Source organism: Numida meleagris, chromosome 4 (genome assembly GCF_002078875.1).
Source record: "Numida meleagris isolate 19003 breed g44 Domestic line chromosome 4, NumMel1.0, whole genome shotgun sequence".
Taxonomy (NCBI): domain Eukaryota; kingdom Metazoa; phylum Chordata; class Aves; order Galliformes; family Numididae; genus Numida; species Numida meleagris.
The window spans coordinates 76,463,458-76,486,912 of record NC_034412.1 but is presented as its reverse complement, the minus strand read 5'-3'; the positions used below and the strand labels follow the sequence as shown (position 1 = coordinate 76,486,912).

The 23,455-nt window shown below is 35.4% G+C and overlaps 1 protein-coding gene across 5 annotated transcripts in view; it reads right to left on the bottom strand.

Moving 5' to 3' along the window:
* Positions 1 to 23,455, bottom strand: part of ARAP2 (ArfGAP with RhoGAP domain, ankyrin repeat and PH domain 2) — a 132,414-nt gene that overhangs the window by 80,333 nt on the left and 28,626 nt on the right. For all 5 annotated transcript variants that reach the window (XM_021395387.1, XM_021395386.1, XM_021395385.1 and 2 more), the window contains exons 7-9: positions 21,767 to 21,836; positions 17,252 to 17,372; positions 14,019 to 14,200 (exon numbers count right to left, since the gene is read on the bottom strand). In XM_021395387.1, coding sequence (XP_021251062.1) covers positions 14,019 to 14,200; positions 17,252 to 17,372; positions 21,767 to 21,836 — 373 coding nt within the window. The remainder of the gene's footprint in view (positions 1 to 14,018; positions 14,201 to 17,251; positions 17,373 to 21,766; positions 21,837 to 23,455) is intronic.

The window sequence follows — 23,455 nt, the reverse complement described above, 5'->3', positions numbered from 1 at the left end:
CACTTTTCAACAGCATGTAATAAAATGGCAGAGGTTACTTCATGAAATGAAAGTACAATGATCAAATGGTTATTAAGTAAACAATCTACAATTGAAGTGGTAATCTCATATAAGAAAACAGCATGTTATAGTATCTATTCCACAATAATAAATTATATAGATGCAACTGGATGAAATAAGGCTTTACAAACAAGCCCAGTTTTCTCACTTTTAGAGTGGGTGCACAAATCTGTAATCATGGTAACTTTACTACACACAGATTTGTTAGAATTTTCACATTTTTAGCTCAGAAATCCCCAAACAATATGTTTATATAATCATGGAAGTATGCCTCCTTATCTAACTCTGAATAACTTTTTACTCTAGATACATGCGTGACTTCAATCAAATTCATCATAATAGCAGTTATCGTTGATTTCAAGTCCTAACAAAATTTAAAGAACACAAGCCAGAGCGGAGGACACAGACTTTAAATTTCTGGTCTCCTTTTCAGTTCCGGAAGGAAAGGCTTTAGTGTGGGCTCACAGTGAATTAAGACAATATAATACAACCAACAATGATCAAATTCAACAGTTACCAATAAAAACATATCTACATAAGTCAAAAACTCCAATTTCTTAGTCGTCAAAAATGAGACTAGATGAAAATGAAGAGGAAAGCAAAAACTATAATTCCAAACATTCACAGATTTCTCACCCATGCTGAAACATGCTGAAGGAGAAATAGGGAAAAAAAAAAATCCATCCTGCATCCACGTCTTGCCACTACAAATAATCTGTATGTATGCAATTTAGTGACAGACCAATAACCTTTTTGTCACTTCTGAAACCATTTCTGTGAGCTGTTGCATCAATGCATGCAATTGAATTTTTAAGTAAAGTTGTATATTTTGACACAAAGCAATTGAAAGTTATTACTGGAAGGCAGAGTTCATGACTTAAATGTACCACAGTCATTTGCATTACTGCTTAGGAAAAGTACAAAAAGGACCAAATTCAACTATTCTGCAGTTCAGAGTTGAGCTGAGGTGTAGCAAGTGTGACTGTATGTACGTGCTTTCTTTGGCTTGCCACTCAGTGTACTAGGAAACGGACAGAGCCTCACATCTGAGGCACGCAGGACAGAAACCAAACATCAAAAGCAAGCTGATTAACACTACACACAAAAACTGTCTTGTTATCTTCCCAAATAACTTGACAGACCAAACAGCAATCTTTGCTGCCACCCCTGCTCTCCACATAAAAGACATGAGCTGACAAAGCCCCCATTTGACCAATTACGCCACGTTCCTTCCACCAGAGCTTCTCCTCAAGTGTGAAGCTTGATGAGAAATCAGCATCCCATTAGCTGAGGAGTGCTCTCAGTTTTTCTTCTACTGCTTCTAGAAATTTCACAAGCTGACATAAAGATAGTGCAGCTAAACAAACACATAAATAAAATTAAAAGCCCGTCATAAGCAAGAGCTGCCTTTCTTCAAGGCTTTCACCTCTAGTCTTATTGCAGTGGCCACTTAGCACAATCCTATTAGCAGAGACAACCATGTTCCTTATGATGTACAATTCCTAATGCAGGAAAACCCATCCCATTTCAAACTTCATTTCTTGCTACTTGCTTCACACATTTTTCACCCCACAGGGATGCCAGTTTAACATAAGCAAAGCCTATTATTACTTGGAAAAGGCTCAATTTTCTTCACTTTTATAGCTTAACCACCTGTGTCTGATATTTTTTGTTTGTTTAGCTGAAACAGGAACCCCTGTAACCACCACCTCAAAAAATCACACACAGTTTTAAACACTTCCCCAGAGCACTGCCTGTTGACACAAGGACATTTTTAAACATCTTTATTGCTAATAAAATTTTAAGTAGCCATCTGGACTCTTCTTTAAAAGTGATTCACAAAAGAAAACCTTCTTGGAAGATTTATCAGGACTGTTCTCTGGAGACCACAAAGGTCTGTATGTTTTAGAATTATCATGTACAGTTATGGTTTTCTGAATTCACATCTTTATAATTCTTTTGTGAAGCTTTATATATCCACCGAAGATCTTCTTATGTATTCATAGTTCAGACAAACTGCTAACAAAGTGTTTGAGCTTCTAAAGAAAGGACAGACTGTGAACATTTCTGTGATGTTTTAAAAGTTGGAACAGTGAAAAATTGATTACCTTCTTTATAGACTTCTATACAGTTGCCACTGGACAATAGAGAAAACCTGTATTATATTCCCTCCAGCAAAAAACCTCCAATGAACTAAGAAAAATCTCTGAACAGTGGGGTTGCTGTTTTCCTCTAAATTTACGTGTGGAGATGAACTAGCATGATATGAAATAGTATAAAGTAGCACTATTCAAAAGTAAGTTTTTTACCGACTAAGAGCAAACAGAAAGGTGTTACGTCATCCCTGTACAAATAAAACCAATTACTTTTTAAATAAATAAAGTGGACTCTTCTTTTTGTAAAATAAAATGTAACTCTCTGACATCACAGACCATGAGTAAAAATAAAGCATAATTTCTGCTTTAATAAATATTAGCAGAAGTAGTAACATTTCCTGATGGAACTGTGATTTTCCTGATGGACTTGAAGTTTTCCAAAGCCTTTCTAATTTTCTTTCATGAAGTTAATCTCCAGTTTACAAAATTCAAAAATTTGTATGGACAATTATAAAGAAAGTTTCAAAACTTTTTGAAGTGCCATCTAAATAGCATGAACTATGAAGGGCATTTTCATATCATAAAGGAAAAAGTTTGTAGCTATATCCTTATGAATCCCTATGAATTCCAAATATACCTCATTTTATCATAGCTGGATCACTGCTGGATTTCCCTGCTAATGTTAATAAAACTGGCAGCTCAGACTTCTGATCCTATCAAACTGAATGGATCTGTGAAACAACGCAAATTGCAAGAAAACACACACACACAGAAAAAACCTTATTAGAAGCATTCCAGTAAAATATGGAGAGCTCTGGATTGAGCTAACAGGTCTCTTTCCTGCTAGGGTGATTTTAAGCATCTGCTGCTCGCACAGCCATGAAGTAAAAAGTTGCTCTTTAACAAGCGACATTATGATCTTTGGTTTAAGACAAATCACAAACAAAGAAAATCATAAGTCCACACAAAAACTTTTGTCCAGATGGTATAAACTCTCACCTGTTTAAAAAACATTCACCCTAGCAGAATGGAAATATTAAAATCCATCCAAGTTCAGATTTACTTAAAATTTGAAGTTCAAATACTTTTGATATCTCTGAGGAAAAAAAGGCAATTTTTTTCCCTCATAAAAAATGCAAGTAAGCATTTATTAGCAGAAGAATAGTATTTTGAGTATGTGCATATATGTACATATGCTTTGAAGAACATGCCTTGGATTTCGTGGAGGTACAGACATTTTCTAGAAGAAAGTTTAAAGCAGAAGCTTCCCACTGCTGCCAATCAGAATCCTGAGGGGACTAAAGTAGGACTTGTGAATTCTTTCCACTTCTGTGATTTACTCTAAAACAGTGAAGGGACTAAAGTACCAACAATTTACCCATACATTCTGTCATGCCCAGACCAAGAGAGGGCTGATGCTGTTTCAGTGGCAATGCTGCATGGTAGTTCTCAATATCCAAGAATCTTCCCTATCAGTCAGTCATTTCAGAATTTTCTCTCGCAGAAAGACATTTTACTTACATTTAATTAAACAAAAGAAATATATGAATATGTATATATTTATACGTATTTATGCATAGGAAGCATTTGATCTTTGTAAAGTAAAATCATGAAGATACAGCTACTGTTCAGCAGTTATTCATTCCTATATTTGCCTAGGCATTTTGTCATGATTGTAATGATTCCACATTAAAAAAAAAACTGTTAGTATGAAAGTTATATGTGAAAATAAGAAGTTTCACAAATCAACACAGTTTGCAAATAAGTGATCTCCTTTTCATTACTCATATACTGAAATAGCCAGAGGATAAAATGCTTAGAGTTTACTGAACTCACAGTAAATCCATCCTAAACAATAAATTACATTATGAGGATAACAATCGTCCAACACTAAAATATCTGTACAGTACTCACATTTCAGGACTGGGTCTGGAATTCATAGTCTTACTGAACCAAACCTAACAGTCTAAATCTTTAAGAATAGCAGTCTTACATAATTCACAAATTACAAGCTAGAACAATATTATATAAAAATCTAGTAAATTTAAGTTTACAATGAAATCATTTTCTGTTAATGAGAAGTATAGGCTAATATTCAACAGAAAAATGCAAACTATACAGATAAACACCGAGCAATCGTACTATAACAAACTAAATTTAGAACAAAAAACAAAAGCCACAACACATTCCTTTCCAGTAATACAGATATTCTGCACTACAGACAGCTAGCTGGTAGAAAAAAAGATCATATAACTTTCAGGGTTAACAAACTATCTCAATTTACCAGTTCTACATTTATCTTTTTTTTTGTGTGTGTCACTGAGCTTCCCCCTGACACATGATGAACCGCCTGAGAAAGTCTTGCAGGATCCAGAATAAACTACGGCCATGTGGCTCCCTTGTAGCGTAATGATTCCACCTGTCTCCTACGCTCTCTTTCACTTCTCAGGTCTTCCATTCCCGTCCATTTTCTTACACAAGGAATAGATAAATCTTGCTCATCTGAATTTTAAAATAGAATGAAAAAGCAAAACTTGCCAAGAGCAATGTTAACTCTGTTTCAGTGCACATTCTCAGGGTGATGGAATGGGGAGCTGATCACTACTTACACAGTTAGTCTGAAACCATTAGTATACTCTAAGCAACGCAGAAAATACAAGCTTCACTTTCATATTCTGCAAGTTTACAAAGTTCACTTTTTCAATGTTCTATTAGAACAGCCTTCAAAATCATGCCATAATTAGAAAAAAAACATGCATTTTGAGATATACATATACTACTACGTTCTGATAACTGAAGATTACTTATAAATCAGACATTAATAATAGCAGCATTTACAGTGGCAATTTGCTCGTGGTAACAGGCCAAAAACTGAAATCCTCAGCACTGATTCACAGGCTGATCTAACTGCAGCATCCTGACCTGGACACCAGTAAACGGAACCACTTTGTACACAGTGAAGCACAGCTAGGAAAAAGCTGTTCTGCCTCATAACTGAAGAGACAGAGGTGTGTCTTGTCATACAGAAATTGCATCAAAATTGCAAGGGCACGATCAAGATAACACCAAAAGAGAACATATAAGTGGTAAAAAAAAATCTAGAATTAGAATGATAAAATTGCTCCTTTTCACAATATTCAGAGACCTGGCAGCAGCATTTTGTATCAGATGTGCATACTGGTGGGGAGGCTTGTAACATGTGACAATGATTTTCGAGAACAAAATTTTCAAAAATCTTGGTTTGTATTAGGAAGGATGGGCAGCTGCAATCTGCAAACAAACTGAAGCCAGGAGGAGGTATATTTTCCCAGCTGGACCATACCAATTTAAGAAACTAGGACAAATTCAGGAATGAAAAAAAATGCTGGACCAAAAAGAAACTCTGGCAAGACTGACATTAATGGCAAAGTTTCAAATGACATTCACAAAGCTGAAGATTCACTCCAGGTGTCTGTGTTGAGATCCTACAGGCAATAGCTTTCCTTAAACTGCTCAGCAAATACTGAAAATGGATCTTTAACTTTTCCATTTACATACAAGGACAATCTGCTAGATCAAATTCTGCAAAGACCTCTTCGGATTTATGCCAAAACACATCTGCATGCAGTGTAGGAGGATGAAGTTTGGCTCTGCAGATGAAAGAACTGTAAAATTAGAAAACTTGAACTGACAGCATCACAGAATCACATAAAACAGCAATAAGATGTCTTCTGCTTTTATACCTACAGCATACTCTATTAACCTTCATTTTTAGTTCTCCCTGTAAAATACCTGCTTGTATCAAGAAATATATACCTGATATTCCATAGTTCATCAGTGAAAGAAGGCTGAAGAGAAAAAGCCTATGAAATACAGCTTTGTGTAGATGCAACTCTTTTACTCCCATATTACCATTTCTTAGTGAGAACACCAACAGACGCACAAGTTTCACATTTAAAATGCTAATTGTACACATTGACCGTATGCAAGTGCAGATACCTAAGATCCTTCTCAAACCAGACTTCCATGTTTTACATACTGCACGTTGTCACTAAATAACAAGAAAAGGCTAAATAAGACATGTATTACATGTTTTCAGTTGTAAAAGTAAAATGAGAAATCTGTAAAATCCTAATATACAGGAATGTTAACAGAGCACACGAAAAACACACAGAGAAACAGCTGATGTGTCTATTCAGTGTGAAATAAGCCCTTTTTAGATAAGTTACAAAAATGTCAGGTATCTCTGCTGTGTGGTTTGTTCATTTTAAGCAAGATAAGATGTTAGAAATTCCCTTGCTTCTCCTTGTTAAGAAAAGAAGTGCAAGCTGAAACAAACCAACCTGGAAGTCAGAATCCAGCTCCCACCCGGGCACCACTGATGACTAGTCAGTACAGTCTCCTTCACTTCTCTTGGCTACTCAGAGGTCTAATGAATTTTGCCTTGATCAGTTTCTCAACTTTCGTTATGACCCCCATCTCCTGGCTCATCAGTTTTCTTGCAGCCCAGTAAATTGGCAGCTGCTCAGTTCCTTCAGGGGAGAGAAGTGTGAGTCAATTGTAATAATGGGCTGCAATTACTCCTATGTTGCAGGAACTGAGCTGCTGTTGCTGACTGCTGTCATTTTGTCCGCCTTTGAACTTCTTTATGACCCCATGGCAAGGAATTACAGCCCTTGGCTGGAAAAAAACATCACACCTCTTCATCACACAGCATCCCACAGAGCCTCTGGACCAAGCGCCAGACTGGCTGATTGGGGAACAGGAAGCAGGACACAAAGCCACATTAATTACACCAATGCAGCCTGCTGCTTCGAGACCTTTTTCAAAACTTGCTCAGATATCTTTAATACAATGCTGCTTACAGCAGCCTACTGACCAAAGGCATGTGTAACTGTGGATGAGTGCGGTATAGTGAATATAGACTCCTCTGTCTAGACAGAGTTTGGAAAGTAGTACAATTTTAAAACATTTGACAGTACGGGAGACAGATAACAGTTTTGCCAAAATGAAAATGGAGTCATAGCCACCAAACAGCAATAAAAATATATTTAAAATAGCATAACTCGCCTTACACAGAAATAAATGAACGTGAATTGTAATAGAGTCAAATATTAGATAATAATATAATCCCAAGAAGATTGGAGAAGTCAATAATTAATGTGTGTATCTTCACAGAAATGTACAAAACAAAGGTAGCTCTATAGTCCCTCAAAGACAAAATAATAGAAATAACTGAATTGAAATACTCAAATCGTGTATGTCATTAGGCATCACTTAAAAAACAAACCAGACTCTTTTACTCCTTATTTCCTGGATCACAGTTGTCCATCTTCCCTGTTATTAAACTGAATATATGTCTTTCTCAGTCACTGTCCAGTTCTGTTCTCATGGCCCTCCGGCTGCCTCCCTGCCAACTGCTTTGGTAACTTTTGACCTTAAGTGAAGGTAACAAAAGCCTAAATTCAGCGCACAGAATGCTTTCCAGAAATGTCTTCAAAACAATTAGGTTCCAATCTCTGCTGAATCTTTGGGGGAGTCTGACCCACAATCTGAGAAAGAAAAAAACTTTTGACTAAAGTTTTCTAGAAATATCTATAAGATATCAACTCTAATGACTGAGTTTTAAAATGTACCTTCTCTAACAAGACATTATTTTGTATGCAAAAATATTTGTGAGGGAGAATTTAATTTAATAACAATAGCATTGAAGTGTTTCATGAGGCAATAATTCGGTTTGAGTTGATTAAGTTCAAATTTGTTGGCCTAGCAATTTATTAAGGAGAGATAGAAATTATTGCTGAGAAAGCACACAGGGGTATTCTCCATATTTTTACTGTGCTGTAAACCATAAACCTCTTTTCTCTTCCTTTAAGGATGGCGCATTTATTAATAATAAAGTTTGTAGATATTTTCCTTACTTTGCTATCATATAACTTTGTTACTATTTGAAACAATGTCATGCTGCTCCAAATAACACAAAGAAACTGCAACTAACAAGCAAAAATTTATTTCATCCAGGAGGTGAAAATGTCACTTCAGCTACAAAGAAATTAAATTTCTGAGTATTTTAAGGATCATCTTTCTAAAACTTATTTTAAATCATCCACTAGTCACAGTCGATGAAAACTTAGATGGCCTGATCTATACAGACAACTGAACAATAGCACAATCTGTTTTCATTCCATTATTTTAGCAGTCCAGTAGAGACTTCAGCCTGCTCTCTCTCCATTGCCAGGGAAGATACTTTTCCTTTTTTCAGCAAACACTGTGTGTAACACAGCGATTCTGGAGCAACTGTCTACTGTTTGGTTGTAACAAAAAAGGTGGAGAGTGAAAGAGCAGAAACTGAAAAAAAGGGAGTAACTAAAAGTTCCAGGTACCTGAAACAAACTCCTGTGATTCTTACTCCAAAGAATTCCAACACAACTTGGAATAGGACTGTCCAATCTTAAAAGTTACTGTGAAGTAAGTAACAGAAATCCATGATTGCCAAAACAGTTTTCTCCAAGCACATTGAGTTTTGCCTGATACTGCAAACGAACCACGTTATGATAAATCACTTGCTTTTGAGTGCTCAGGGTTCTAGACATTACAGTGCTGGTAATTGCAGGCATACTCTTTGGCTTCTTGCTGGTGGATGCTAATACATTTTATTGTGTATAGCTACCAAGGATAAAAATTTGATCAGCATGACGTGACTGTCAGCATTCATCTGATCATACTCATCAGATTAGGCAAATCTGTAGAAATCCTGCTCCTCACTGAGCAAATGAGTAGTCTCACCTCTCTGAAATGTTAAAGTTTAGCACTCCTAAGAGGATACATATACAAATTAGCACACATATAGGCAATACAAAAAAATAATTCTTTTGTGACACTACTTGTCCGAGTTCTGCCACACCAAATAGTTTAAGATTAATTAACTGCATCTAGTTAATTGTGTTGTAACAGACTTCAAAGATAGCAAGTCCATAACAGATGTGCTACATAATTTAAAAGTTGCAATAGCAGGTAATGCTATTTTTAACCAGTTAGGAAACAGAATTGTATATATTAAATAATGCATGCTTGCACTTATCTTTATGGTTGTTGAATGAATGTTTCAGTGAGGATATGTTTTCCACACTGTCTCAGAAATTCTTCACTTTTATGACAGTCTTACGGCTTTACAAAAACATTAACATTTCAGCTTTATTAAATAGTTTTATACCTGAAATGAAGGATGCAGCATGTCTGCCATGAAAACTGACTGGTATGTTTACAATTAAACAGGAATTTCCCCAAAAATTGCATTAATAGTTATCTTACAGCAAGTAGATCTAAAACCTTCTTCAGCTGTTCAGACAGGTGCTGTGCCACACAGTGAAATCCTTTTTCTTCACAGTATTCAAACAAATCTTAATTTTCTTCACTACTAATTTTTACATGATCAAGGCAGCTGGTTGTATACCTATTAGTCATTCCAGAAAGCTCAACTGAGCATAACTGAGAAGCTGATAACTTTGTCTTTTCACATTTCTCCATCCCTACCCCCCACCCCAAATCATATTAATTATGAAGCTTATAATCACTATGGAAGCGTTAGGCTTTCTATCACACTTCATGATAGCTTTAGGTGTATTTACAGCTTAGTGAGATCTTAACAATGTAAAAGCAAACAAGGAAAAAAAAAACCTTATGTAAGCAAGGTTTAATTTAACAGCACAGAGAAATAGAGAAGAACTTAGCATTAACTTATTTTTTATTTGATTGAATTCTGCCTTCTCTTTAATAATATCTTCAACAACCTAGAGCAATATCCCATAAAAATATTTTGGAATGTTAAATGTAGATCTTCCTTGTAGAGATGGTCACTGTCACATTGTTCTTGTCTGATTCAATCACGTTATTAGTGTATTATTTAAAATGTTTCTGTATTTTTTTTTTTGGCTTTTTGTTTTTGAAGTAGAGGTAAAATTAGCTGAAATCTGAAGAAGTTAATCTCGGAAAACCTCCCCAAAATCAACAGAATTCCCTGTAAACATTCATTTCATATTGACCAGAAACCAAAACCAGAAGCTTTTAAGCTTTCTTACGGAATGCAAGTTATTTCCCATTTAGTTGTTCCTGATGTCATGCACAGCAATTGATCTTTGCCATGGTTTTGAGCGTGGAAGACTGGAGTGAATTGCATGCCAAGAAACTGCTGGAAAATTAGGAACACAACCTTAATCTATCATCCCTGCTACAGCTTGATGCAAACAACTGTATTTAAAAGAGCCTGGATAATTTGCTTCCACTTCAAGTCACCAATATATATTTGATCTCAAAACACGTTTTCACCTTAGTTTTCTCTCCCACAATATATATATTAAAAATCCAAGGAAATATTTTTACATCTTGCTACAGATCATTTTGAAGAGTGAAGCCTGAAGAAATCGAACAAGGACAAAAGAGGGCAAAGGTTCACTTGCTCTTCTGTTACCTCCACGTATTTTAGACATTCTGGACAAGATTTATTTGTATGATTATAAGTACATTTGAACACAGTCTGCACCAGCAATCAGGTGGTGGGAGGAAACTTTATGTAACTTCCCAGTAATTGTTACACATAACAGTGTATTACCAAATATCTCCAAAACTACGTGTGTTCTCCACGTGGAGAGGGATGGATTCTATCTCCTGGTTTTTCAGTCACAGTAATTCAACATTCCACTCACTACCCCACTCCGGTGCACATCGAACACTGCATTCTCTTCTCATTTATCACCTATCAACTCTTTTAACAGCTCTTCGCATTGCCCCTCTCATTTTCTTTTGCTCTCTTTAGTCCCTCACCCTTTTCCCCAGCTTCCTTTCTAAAACGATCAGCAGCTTTTGTAACACATTAACATCACAACACCTTCTCGGATTTAAGTAGCATCCACTGAACTGGTACTCAAGCTACTGCTCAAGACTCCTCATTAGCTCTCAGAATCTTGGGGAATTATTTTGCTTTTTACTCAAATTACATTCACATTCTCTTCTTTCACATTGCCGCTGACATCACCCTCGACTAATTTGACATTCACAATATTATCACAATGATACAATGAAGAATCTTTCACAATAAATACTTGCACACATCCCTTCCAGTGACTTTAACTTTACCTCCTCTCCTTCAGATTACAAACACTGAGCATCTCTGATTTGTCCTTCCACCTGTGCCCCCCCCTTTATCAGTTTTCTACCTTACAGTATGTGTTTAATTAATCACCTCCCGTAATACATTATTTGATGTTGCCCAGTTTTGCTTTAAATGCACTACTACCATTAGAGAGAAAAGGGAAATTAATAGGTACTATCTTACTGGTTTGTTCAACATGCATAAACATTCCCATCTGCCACAGAGCAAATCATTTCAATCTCTGACAAAACAAAAAACCCTCTGAAATCAATAACAGCACTCAGCCAAAATGAAACAAGAGTTTTTGTTTGTTTGTTTTTAATATGAAATGGATACTATTTCTCATACCCAACAGAATACTCATCATTATTCAAGCTTTAACTTGGAGTCATGCATGGGGGGAAAAAGTTGTAAATAATCATGGCATGCAGCCATACATTCCATTTCCCAGTCTTTCTGTTTTGCTATGTTTCCTCTAAGACTCCATGTAAATGCATCTATTTTGGAACTACCCAAGGCAGTATTAAAAAATCTCAAGTTATCTTTATCAAAGCCAAATTCTAGCGCAAACACTGTGAAATATAGGCCCTTGCTGGCTTTAGCTTTACCAGTGAAGCTTGTATACACCCCAATGAAGAGGGTCTTTTCTGGCAGACCAGGAAAGCATCTGTCACAGCCCTTCTGATGGTCACAGAGGGGAGGTTATCACTGGCACTATCGCAGTAGCCTGACATTGCAAGCCAATGTTTGAGCTGTCACGAAGGATCAGATGACATGTTTTTATTTAAGCAAGAAAAATTTTGAAATAGAAATGGGAGTTTCAGCAAGTTGCAGGTTGAACAAATTGATTCTGCACGATCTATTTTTCATGCCTGATCCAGAGAGGAAGTTTAAGAAATTCACACTACATACAGAGTCAAAGAAATTGACGGTTTCTTACTAGCACTATATCACTGCCAGAAGCTCAGGCTAACCCAATCACTTTTTAACTAGAAATGGGCCTGAGACATGATGTTCTGATCTCAATCTGAACTTCACAAAGTTCATGTTGGTTATGTTAGGATTTGGCATTTTGCTTAGGATCTTCTCCACTTTTAACAATGAAGAAAAATCTTTTAAAGCACCAGTGGACTCTCCTCTATCAAGTTTAATAGAAATCAATAAATCATCTTGATCCGATCTCATTTCAACATTGTAAGAAGTCTAAATAGGTGTCTTTTAGCACTGCAGTTATAATAAACCCCACTAAGTCTCTCTGGGAGTAGTTCTAGTATGGATGTGAATTCCAATATGAGCAGAATTTAAGGACATCCCTGGACATATTTGCTTGGTAATTAATGGCTGAAGCACAACCTTGAGACTGGGAAAGATTTGTAGAACATCAGAGCCCTCTACTGGATTAGAACTACATTACTGGGTATTTCACTAATGCAGCAGTGAAAATACTACATTTTTTTAACTTTTAGATAAAAGAAAAGGTACTGGAAGAAGAAATACATTGCATGAAATCTTAAAGACAGAAGTTATTTTTTCTGATTTCCAATTAGGCAGAAGTCACATAGAGAAACATTCGTTTAGATGGAGGATCTAACAAGAAACCTCTTAGGTCCATTTGATACATCTGGTTTTAAATAAGCAAGCTTTGGAGAGAAGCTGGTTTTGCACCATTGTTCATAATTTTCATTCAAGCAGAAGGAAATGACAAGCTGACAGCATATGTGAACTTCATCCTGTTTCAGGGCTTGATTTTGGTTTGCCTTCCGCTGCGCTGCAGTCACTGATCTCTACAGAGCATCCATGTAGTAGAAGGGAATAAACATCTCGCACAAAGGCTGTTTAAAGGTGTGCTTTTGTGATTGCTAAAGCAAATATGAAGTCATTGATACTGAAAGGGCACAGCTGATACAGTTTACCAAACAGCACCCACAATTCATTGATCCAACACACACATGAAAACATGCAAAATAATACATGAAAAAGTGCATGTAAATTTCCTTACACAGAAATAGTACCTTTCACCTGATGTCCTCTAATAGATTTTCTTCCAACAGTTTGCACAGCCATTCACTGAGCTCCCATTTATACCCTACATCTACAGCATCCTAGGGAGTTCCACAGTTAACTGCATTACATCATAATATATTCACACCTAAATCAAACCGAAAAGAAAAACCAAACGAAACCAAAAAGCAAAAACAAACAAACAAAAAACCCTAGATTTGGGAGCTGGAGTGAAAGCTACTTCATGCGTTTTTTAATACTGGACTTGTTTAATATATTACAGTGCACAACAAGTCAATTTGGGTTCTTAAAAACACAAGGAACATTAATGTTGAACATTTAGAAGTGTCACTTTATATGTTATATAAGTACATTGTGGCATTTTCTAGAGCACTGTACTACAGGAGGACAGTGAAACCAGTGCACAAAATAAGCTGATTTAGTAGAGTACTTATGACACACACTTTTAAGAGTGAATTAATCCTACCCCTGCCACTAACCTGTTGTGACACTCAGGGCTTTTCATTTCACCTCACTATATATTCGTTTTTTTCATTGTACAACGGATATAATGATACTTCTCTTGCTTTTTGAAGTCTTTTGAGAAGACTGCAGGAATAAAGTACCACATAAAAAAGGATATGCATTTATATTTGCAAAGAACCATCAATTTCTAACACCAGTTAAATCATCTTTTCAAGCATTCATTCACAAAAAGCACATGAAAAATTTACCTGCTCATTTTTGCAGATCCACACAGTATTCCCTTGAAGTAGAATAAAGATTTTGGCTTTGTATCCTTTCAGTTCAAGGTATCCACTTTTCTCAGGAGCAATAGAAATTCGAGACTGAGGGTTATTATCAGATTGAGATTTCACGGCATTGAGTATTTTATTAACCCAGTCATTCCTTTCTTCTAAACAAGAAGAAAAAATTAGACAAAGGTTATATGTTAAGCAGTAGCTCCACTTTCTACCATATTTCTTTTCTCGTTCTTTCTATTATGCCTTGCTGGTTGATGGTACAGCTACAGCATATCAGAGATAACATCTACCTTGAAAAGGAGGTAAAAAACAAACATAAAAGTGAAGAGGCTAGCAAGGATATCTACTCAGTTAACTTACATAAATCAACAAAAATTGGAAGTTATGACAATGTTAATCAAATTTCAAAAAAAAAATCAATGTTAATCAATTTTCAAAACCATGACTACTAGTTCTAAGATGCTTAATTTCAGAGAGCGTAGAGACTGAGGTGGCATACAGGTAGCATGTTCTTCATTTTCCTGTTGCCTGATCAGTGATAAAGAACTATGGAAGTAATGTAAGCAAATAGTATGGAGCCTAAATATCATCCATCACAGAAGAGAGAAGCCAACCCCAACGCTACTCTGTTTGACCATGCTTTTATGCAACATTTGGCAATTCACAGTCTATACCATTAAGGTGTAGTAGTTAAGCTTGATATTGTCAAGGGCACTGAGTAATCAAGAAAATGCATGTTTGAATACCTTTTGCATGCAGTATTAGTTTAGCATCTTACAAATATGCGAACACAAGTAGGTGAAGTAATAAAGCTCCACCCAGTCTCACCCACTACGTTCTGACTTTTAACCAGACTAAGATCAATATACTTTAACACTGAATACATTGAATGGATTAGACATGTCCTATGTGATGGAAATACCATGAATATTTCAATTCGTTGCTCTAAGAGATTCAAGTCATAAAACATATGGGATATAATATATATCTCTATATACTGTTCACAGTGCATCTAAAGTTGACATAATCAGTGCCCAGCACTGCAAAGAGAACCATCAAAACAATAATGTGCTCACTTCATAAATGTAATGTGAACAACAGGAAGAAACAAATGAATTTAAGAATCAGAGAAGAGTTTGAAGGAGAGGAAGGCAGCAGCCTGACAGATTAGCACAGGGAAGGTGATTCTAGAACTTCTCTTATAAGTACATGTTTTAAAACAGGTGTTGTATTCTAGAGTCTTCTACAGTAGTTTTAAAAGGTCACTAGAATATTTCAGTATAGATGATGACGTAAAATTAATCTAAAAGGTTGTTTTTCTTTTTTTTTTTAAATAACATTTACCTCCAATTAAAATTTCATAGAATTGGTGATGCACTGGAACAGGTTGCCAGCGAGGCTGTGGATGCCCCATCCCTGGAGGCATTCAGGGCCAGGCTGGATGTGGCTCTGGGCAGCCTGGTCTAGTGGTTGGCAACCCTGCACACAGAAGAGGGGCTGAAACTAGATGATCATTATGGTCCTTTTCAACCCAGGCCATTCTATGATTCTTCTTCTATGAGAATTTGAGCAGATTATGTTCTAATTCAGCACTACAACCTATTTCATTTTTTTTCCCCCAAATGCCCTAAACTGTCCAAAGTGTTACACACAATTTTCCCCCAGCTACTTAAATAAATAAATAAAAAAAATTGTATTTCCAATTTGAAAACAAATAACCAGAGCACCAAAAGATGAGAAAACAAATGTTATATTCTACAGATTACAGACTGACACTGGTATCAAGGGACACAAGTCAACAAAGGCAATGACAATATTCTGTACTTTGATATTTCAGCAGAAATTAAGGAAAGTTAATATATGAGGTCCACAGGATGAAATACGTATAAAGTCTGCATTTTGAAATCTTTTAAAAGAAGTGTTCTTGGAATAGTCCCAGAACAATTTCCAATCACAAATTCACAGAAGGAATAGCATCAAGTGACAGTTTGTGCATACACCAGTAAGCAAGCAAGGTTATTTACATAATTTGCAATGAATATGTCATCCACCATTGGATACAGTAAGGATCAAATTACTTGTACAGTATCTACTTATATCCTTAACGTAACAGTAAGAGCTTTACAGACACATCACCAAGTCCAAAGACAGTCGAATAGTAAATGAAAATACAATTTAATGTACAAACAAGTGGCTGCTCTGAATATACTTTTTAAGTCAATACTAGCTGTTAACATTTTACAGTATTCAAAGGTAACAGCCCATAAAGCAAATTATGGCCCTACAACAAAATAATGCGCTAAGACGGTTATGTTCTAATTTGTAAAAATGACCAAAATTTGTTTTGGAAGAGAAAGGCAAAAGTAATAAAAATAGACCTACTTCTTAGCTAAGAGCATAAAAATGTCTGAACTGATTTGAGCCAGATCTGATAAGGATTTGTTCACCAATGCTGCACTCTTGTTGCAGCCTGCAGCAAATGTACACAACCAAGCTATAACCCTTAAAAATGAGAATTGTTAAAGGAAATGCTGAGAGACCCCCAGCTATAATGGGTCTGGCACACAGTGCTGTAAATACATACTGCATGTCTCTTTTCCTTGGTATTCCAGTTTATTTGATTGTTTCCATAAATAAGTCATACACGCACTGACATTAATTCTACATATTACAGCAGTAGGGTGATAAAGCATTAAACTAGAAGGTACACTAACTTCCTCATATGTTTGCATTCTCTATCAATATATGGCTGAAAATACTGTGTAAGGCAGTAAATAAAGACAAAAAAAAAATCACACTGTCTCTTATCACCTCAGCACATCCAAGCCATCGACTTCATTGTTGCTCTTCATCAATTTTATATCAAGTAGTGACTGGGAGCAGATGGCTGAGAGTACACAGACTGTAAAAGCTGCTAGTGATATCTAATGAACGTCCAGAAAAATTCATCTTTGGAAATAATGGGAGAGGAGGTGGAAGAGCTGGAAAACAGTGTTATTATTTTGATATTTTACAAAGTATTTTACTTCTTACTACAAAGCTTATAGTTACCTATAGTTTTACTTCATGAATCCAAAGCAGATGGATTCCAGAAATACATTTTGCAATATAAAAAACATCATACTTCCAATTATATAATTTATCAGTAACAACTGCATGGCCATCAAGAAATCATTAGAATTACATACATCTGTTGTACATACCTTCTTTATCCACTCGGAAGACAAAAGTCCTATGGGATGTAACAACTTCAAATTTATTCTCTCCATGAACTCTAACTGTTGTTATAGCAGAGAGCAGTATTATTCCCTTTGAGAACACTTCCTATAATAAAAATACAAAAGAAGCAGTTAATAGTTGTTAATAAATGTCTCCCAGGTAGTATTCCCAGGTAGTATTATGCACAATGATGTTTAGGATGTTCACATTCTAAACTATGCTGTGCTCCTACAAGGTCAGCATTTGTTATAAATAAAATTGCATAAATTAGTAAACCATTTCTACTACCCACACAGAGCCCACTTCATTGTTGTGTGTCCATGCTCATATTCTGCCTTCTAAAATAGAAGAAAATCCCATAGTGAGATATAATGCATATATGAAACGCCACTTCAGAACACATCTCATGACACTGCTATCACAAAATGTCACAGACTTAAATTCACCATTTTATACCAAAGAATTGAGCATATAATCCATGAACACACAATTGTAGAATAGAATCAAGCAAGAAAGAAAAAAAAAAACAATGAATTGTTCCTTCTCTAGGAGAATTCCAAAGAATTTCCATGTTCCTTCTCCCTTTCACTCAGTAGTTAGTCAGTTAAAAAACAAAAATCACTGATTTTATTTTTTTAGCATTAATATTGACTTGAAGGAGGGGCTGGGAGTGGTGACAACTCTGCAAAAATCCATTGTCTTGTCATTACTAATGACAAACATCTAGCTTGGATCAGGTATGTGTTTTTTTCCCAGATGAGATGAAAGTGGAACGATCCCTCAAAAACATCATTTGACATCACAGTGAGTTTTCCCAAAACATCCTAATTTCCAGCTATGAAATAGGACAAGAAAATTTAAACAACAGCAAGACAGAAAAAAATGAAATGCTACTAGAACTTTCTCCAAGTAGATCACCTTATAACACAATCAACCCAAATGGTTCCATATGGGGAGGGCAAGGAAAAACCGAAGCAGATACACAACACTTCAGAAGTAATTCTGAACAATTCCTGGATTAGAGTTAACGCTGTCCCTTCTGTCACCAACATGCTTTGATCAATTGGTTTTCTGACTAAGATAACTCAGATATACTGCTAAGATTTATGATCCAGATGCAGTAATATTCCAAGAGGTAGCTCCCCATAAAGAATTTGTACTGCAATAAATTTCCTCCTGAAGTATAAATTATTATAATAGACTTTATACAAGGACTTAAGGAATCACTGTGAATGCTAAGTATGGAGGATGCATTTCCTGTTTACTGAGTTTAATATACCACCAATTTCCACCAAATTCATAGTCTCACGTTGTTTCACTTCTAAACACTAATATATATCAGTGAATGCTGTTTGAAAAATTGCAATTTAGTAAGATATCAAGATAGAGATGTTACTCTAGTTACACCCAAGATCTACTCTGTCATTCAGGATCATCTCAGTACTGCGTATGTATTTTTATTATGGCCATATTTATTTGAAGATGGACTTAAACACAGCAATTTCATATTTGTTAAAAAACACAGGCATTGTGTCAACTACTGATCCTTCACAATGAGAAAGCAAGCTTACTACAGATGGTATTTCTAAAACTGTTCAGATACAATTATATTATGGAGTTTGCAGGCATCTACTGGTTGTGTTTGGTACTGTAAGAGAATAATTTAGACTGCTTTAAGCTACAGCTACTTTATTCTACTTTATTCTACCTGCTTCAGTCTCTTTTTAAGCTTGTATGGTTTGAGTTTTGTTATTTAATCATCCTTAAGGGATATATATTTTGAAATACAGTTTAAACCATGTTAATTTCTCAATCTTATTTCTACAGCAGCTACTCTTTCACATGCAAGAACTAACACCTAATGCTAAAAGCTTCTGCAGATAAAGGCAATATTCTAGACAAGAAACTCGGTGATTTAAGGAAACAGAAAACAGAACACACAGACTCAAAAAAAAAACCAAAACCAACACATCCTTCCACAACAGACAAAATATGACCTATTTCAAGAACAACAGCGATTGCCCTACTTTGCAGTTAATTTCATTCTTCATTACATTCACATGCAGCATAACCCAACAAAATGAAGTTGTCCATATGAAAAGTAAAGACTTTTTCCTAAACCACTAATATATTTCTCAGGAATCCCAAAAAGGTTTTAAATTAAAATTTTCAATACAGCCAGCAGTTTTGCCTTACCAAGTACATTACAGCACCAAAGTTCTCCTGTCAAAAGGAGGAAGGGATTTGAGAGAAATACTATGCAAATTGAGTAACTGAAAAGAATTCTGAACTGACACCTTCTTTTCTTCAGTTTGCTCTCACTTCAGTTAACCACTTTGTTATGACAAAAACCACATGAGATATTGCTCTCACCACATCAGCTTGCTCAGGACAATGAAAATAGAAGAAATCCACCAACTCAAAATGCACCATCACCAACTCAAACCAAAACAGTTCTCAGATCAGATGCCCTTTGTAAAAAAAGGAAGTATTTTTTAATATTTATAGATAAGAAAAGGTCTGTACTGATTAGAAGCTGACATACAACTAGAGCAAGATTAGAAAAAAAAGTTAGAAAATTAAAATTCATATCATTCAGAGAAGAATTCATATGAGCTAAGCACACTTTTTCAGGAATAGGGCCCTCTTTGTCTTTTCTCCCCATCATCCACTCATTTCACCCTTGATTAGCCACATAGCACATTGCTTACCCAATGCAATCCCACCAGGCACTCAGAACTATGGGCAGACTATTGTCTTTTCCTCCAATCCACAAGCATCTCCAAGCCCTCAACTCCCAGAATTTGCATCAAGACTCAGAGTTCTCAGATATAAGCAGGTTTTAGCACATGACTCTTGAAGTTAATAGGTCAGACACCCAAATTTGGTCAAGTTGAACACACACACACCAAGCAGTGACTCTTTCAATCACAAGAGTGTAGTTTTTCACTCATTTCAAAAAAAAAAACACAAAAAAAACATAGACAAAATTCTGTAAACCAAGCCTCCTGAGATCTGTTTACAGTCCAAACTACCGCAGAAATCTTCAAATAGAGGATGGAGCGTTGGAAGCTTTCTATGCAGCCTGTGCCACACTAAATATTCCTCTCAGCAGAAGGGATGATTTCTGAAATCTCTTGCAACAAACAAGTGTATAACAAGTCCTGTTCTAGTGACCTCAGTATAACTGGTAGCGACCCTCCAAAATAAATAATGTCAAGCATAGATACAAGACTTAAAATTCTTTAAGATTAACATTTCTTTCCCTAATTATACTACAGAGGATATGCAGCAAATTCCAACACTATTTAATTCATTCTTAATGACTAACCGGGCTTTTCTGCTCCTTTAGTGCTCTGGCACGAATATCACAAAGAGGAGAACATATTTTGTCCCTCCAATCCAAATGTTCTCTTCACTTAGTAGACATGATTATGTAGATGAAGAAAAATAAGCAAGTAAAAACAGGTTCTCTCATGCTCCTCATCAGCAGGCATAATGAAGCATAATGTACATTCTTTTTGCTCTTGTTCTCTGGCCGCTCGGGACATACTCAGCCTTTTTCTACTTCAGTTATACCCCTTCATAATCTGCTGAAACTGGTCAAAGTGTGCACACTATAAAGAATATGTGGAATTCTTACTGATTACCAACACCTATCATAATGAAACCCAAAATACAAAGTTGAAATTTCTTCCTAATTTAATATGCATCTTCAATAGGAAAAGCTTCCCAGTGTTTCAAAGAACGCATGTACATGTAGCCTCATTTTCACCAAACATGTATATGTACAATCATCTAACATTTTCGAGCTTAGCAAGATTTGCATTTTTTCCAAAAGAAATTAATTAATCATAGAACAACAGAAAAATAATTTTGAAGCCAGCTTAATTGTTTTGAATAGATAGGAAAAAAAGATAAAAGGAAAGCAAGGTTTAAAAACAGGTCTAAAAAATCACTTTTTTGTGGAAAATGATGATTTACAAATCCATTTCTATGTCAAATATCAGAAATTATCTACTTGAATCAAAGCAACGCATGAGCCTGCAAATGTTTCAGGACAATTCAATCCTTAGATGCTGAAAAACTAAAACATCCACTGGAGTCACAGTATTATGCTGATTTTGAAGAGACCCATTGTCATGTAAACTAGTCCCACGTTATGTGATTATTCCTAGAAGACACACAGGAGACATTTATAATAAAAAACTAGGTAGGTGGCATGGGGTATTTTTTGTTTTTACAAGTCTTCCATTCCAAATTTTATCTCTTTCTCAATATATATATCTCATGCTGGGTTTCCATAACAAGACAGTTTGCAGCCATCACCAAAGTAACATTCGATCTCTTAAATGTGTTTTTCATTATTCTGTTCCCCTGTAATAATGCCTTATCCTAATATTTTGCAATTGAAAATACATTTAACATAAACATTCATTTACAGTTATTTCTAAATTATGGCTATTATACATATGCATTTTTACCCAAACATCACTCACCTTTTCATTATTGTAATAAGAAATGCTGTCTCCATCAAATTTAACCCAGCGCTTCTGAAACATACGTTTGCTGTGAATCAAAAAAGAATACAATTACAATGACAAGTTACACTGGCTTTTAAGAACACCTCAAGTCCAAATTACTGAAAGGTCAACTCACATTTTGCTTCCTGTGTTGGGGCCTAAAGTTTCTGGAAATTAAATCATACCAAATCATTCAACAAGTACAACAGAGAAATTCCTTTTCTGTTATCAAATAGAGATCACTGACAAGATGCTCACCGGATTATTTAAGTTTCTAGTTAATCTATGCTGTATGAAGACCTCCTTTAATGAATTATGTAACACGAACCTCAGCAGTCCAGTATGCTCTTTAAAAATGTTGACAGACTACAACTTATCATTGAAGAAGGTTTCAATTCTAAAATCTTTTAAACAATTAATTAAGGAGGAATAAGATCCCACTCTTTTCCCAATGTTATTTCTTTTCCTATTAAAGTATGGGTCTGATTTTGGATTAATAGACTGAGGTAGCTTATGAAAACTTTCATCATATACCAGCCCTAGCTTAATTAATTTATATGATGTAAGTACAATAAATCATCATGTTTCATAACCTGGAAACGCCAACATAAAATCTGTTTTCCATTAAAATATCAGTAAACTTTGAGTTGATACAGAGAAGGAAATGCAAACCTAAGTGCCCAATATCATGTAAACGAACTGAATGGCTTTACAGTTTATAGCGAGTTCATGAAAATCAGAAGCTGTACTTTAAACACTCAGTTTGCAGCAGTTTAAGAAAATGGTGCATCTTCATTCCCCTGAGTGGACACAAAATGCGAGGTGTAAATGGAAGCATTATAAAAAGAAGGAAGGGAGTGAGAGGGAATAAAATAAAGAAATATTCAGTTGGCAAGGACTAAAATAAAATATAGCAAGGCTTTAAGGGAAGAACAAATCACTGTTAGTTATTTTTCCACTCTTGGTTGGTTTCTTTAAGTATTCAGGTATTTGAGAAATGGTGTTGTATGAAATTTAAGAAAAAGAGCAAAAAAGAATTAGCATTCATTAAACTATATTTAAGAACAAGTCCTTGAAATTTATCCAATGAGTATCACTGGCTTGAAGCTAATGACCCTGAAACTGTTCTACACAGTGCTACCTAGTATAAATTTTGTGGTTAACTCAGTATCTTTTTCAAGATAATGTATTCTCACACAGTACTTTATCTAAAGCCTTCATATTCAGTTCCTATGCCTTCAAATAGCACAGTATGAATCAACTGGAATCAATAACTATATTTTAAATCCCTCTAATAACTACAGCCAAAATTGAGGTGCTAAAAACATGTGAAATTAAACAAAAATTAAAGCTAACTGCAAATCTTCCGAGAATATGCTACACATTCTGAAAAAAAAAAAAAGAATAAATACATATTGTAATGGAGAAACGTCTTTTGAGTCTACGTCCAATTATTCTTTGATTCTTTATTAAAACACATAAGGACAATCCATTAAAGTTAATGAAGCTTTTGAAATTGCATAAAAAACAACACAACAACAAAACAACAACAAAGAAAAACAACAAGGTTTGAGCAGATTGGAATTCCAGAATGGCAAAATAAGTTTATCAAACCATATTTATTCCTTTTTGCCATTCAGCTTCAACAATATATCACAAAAAGAA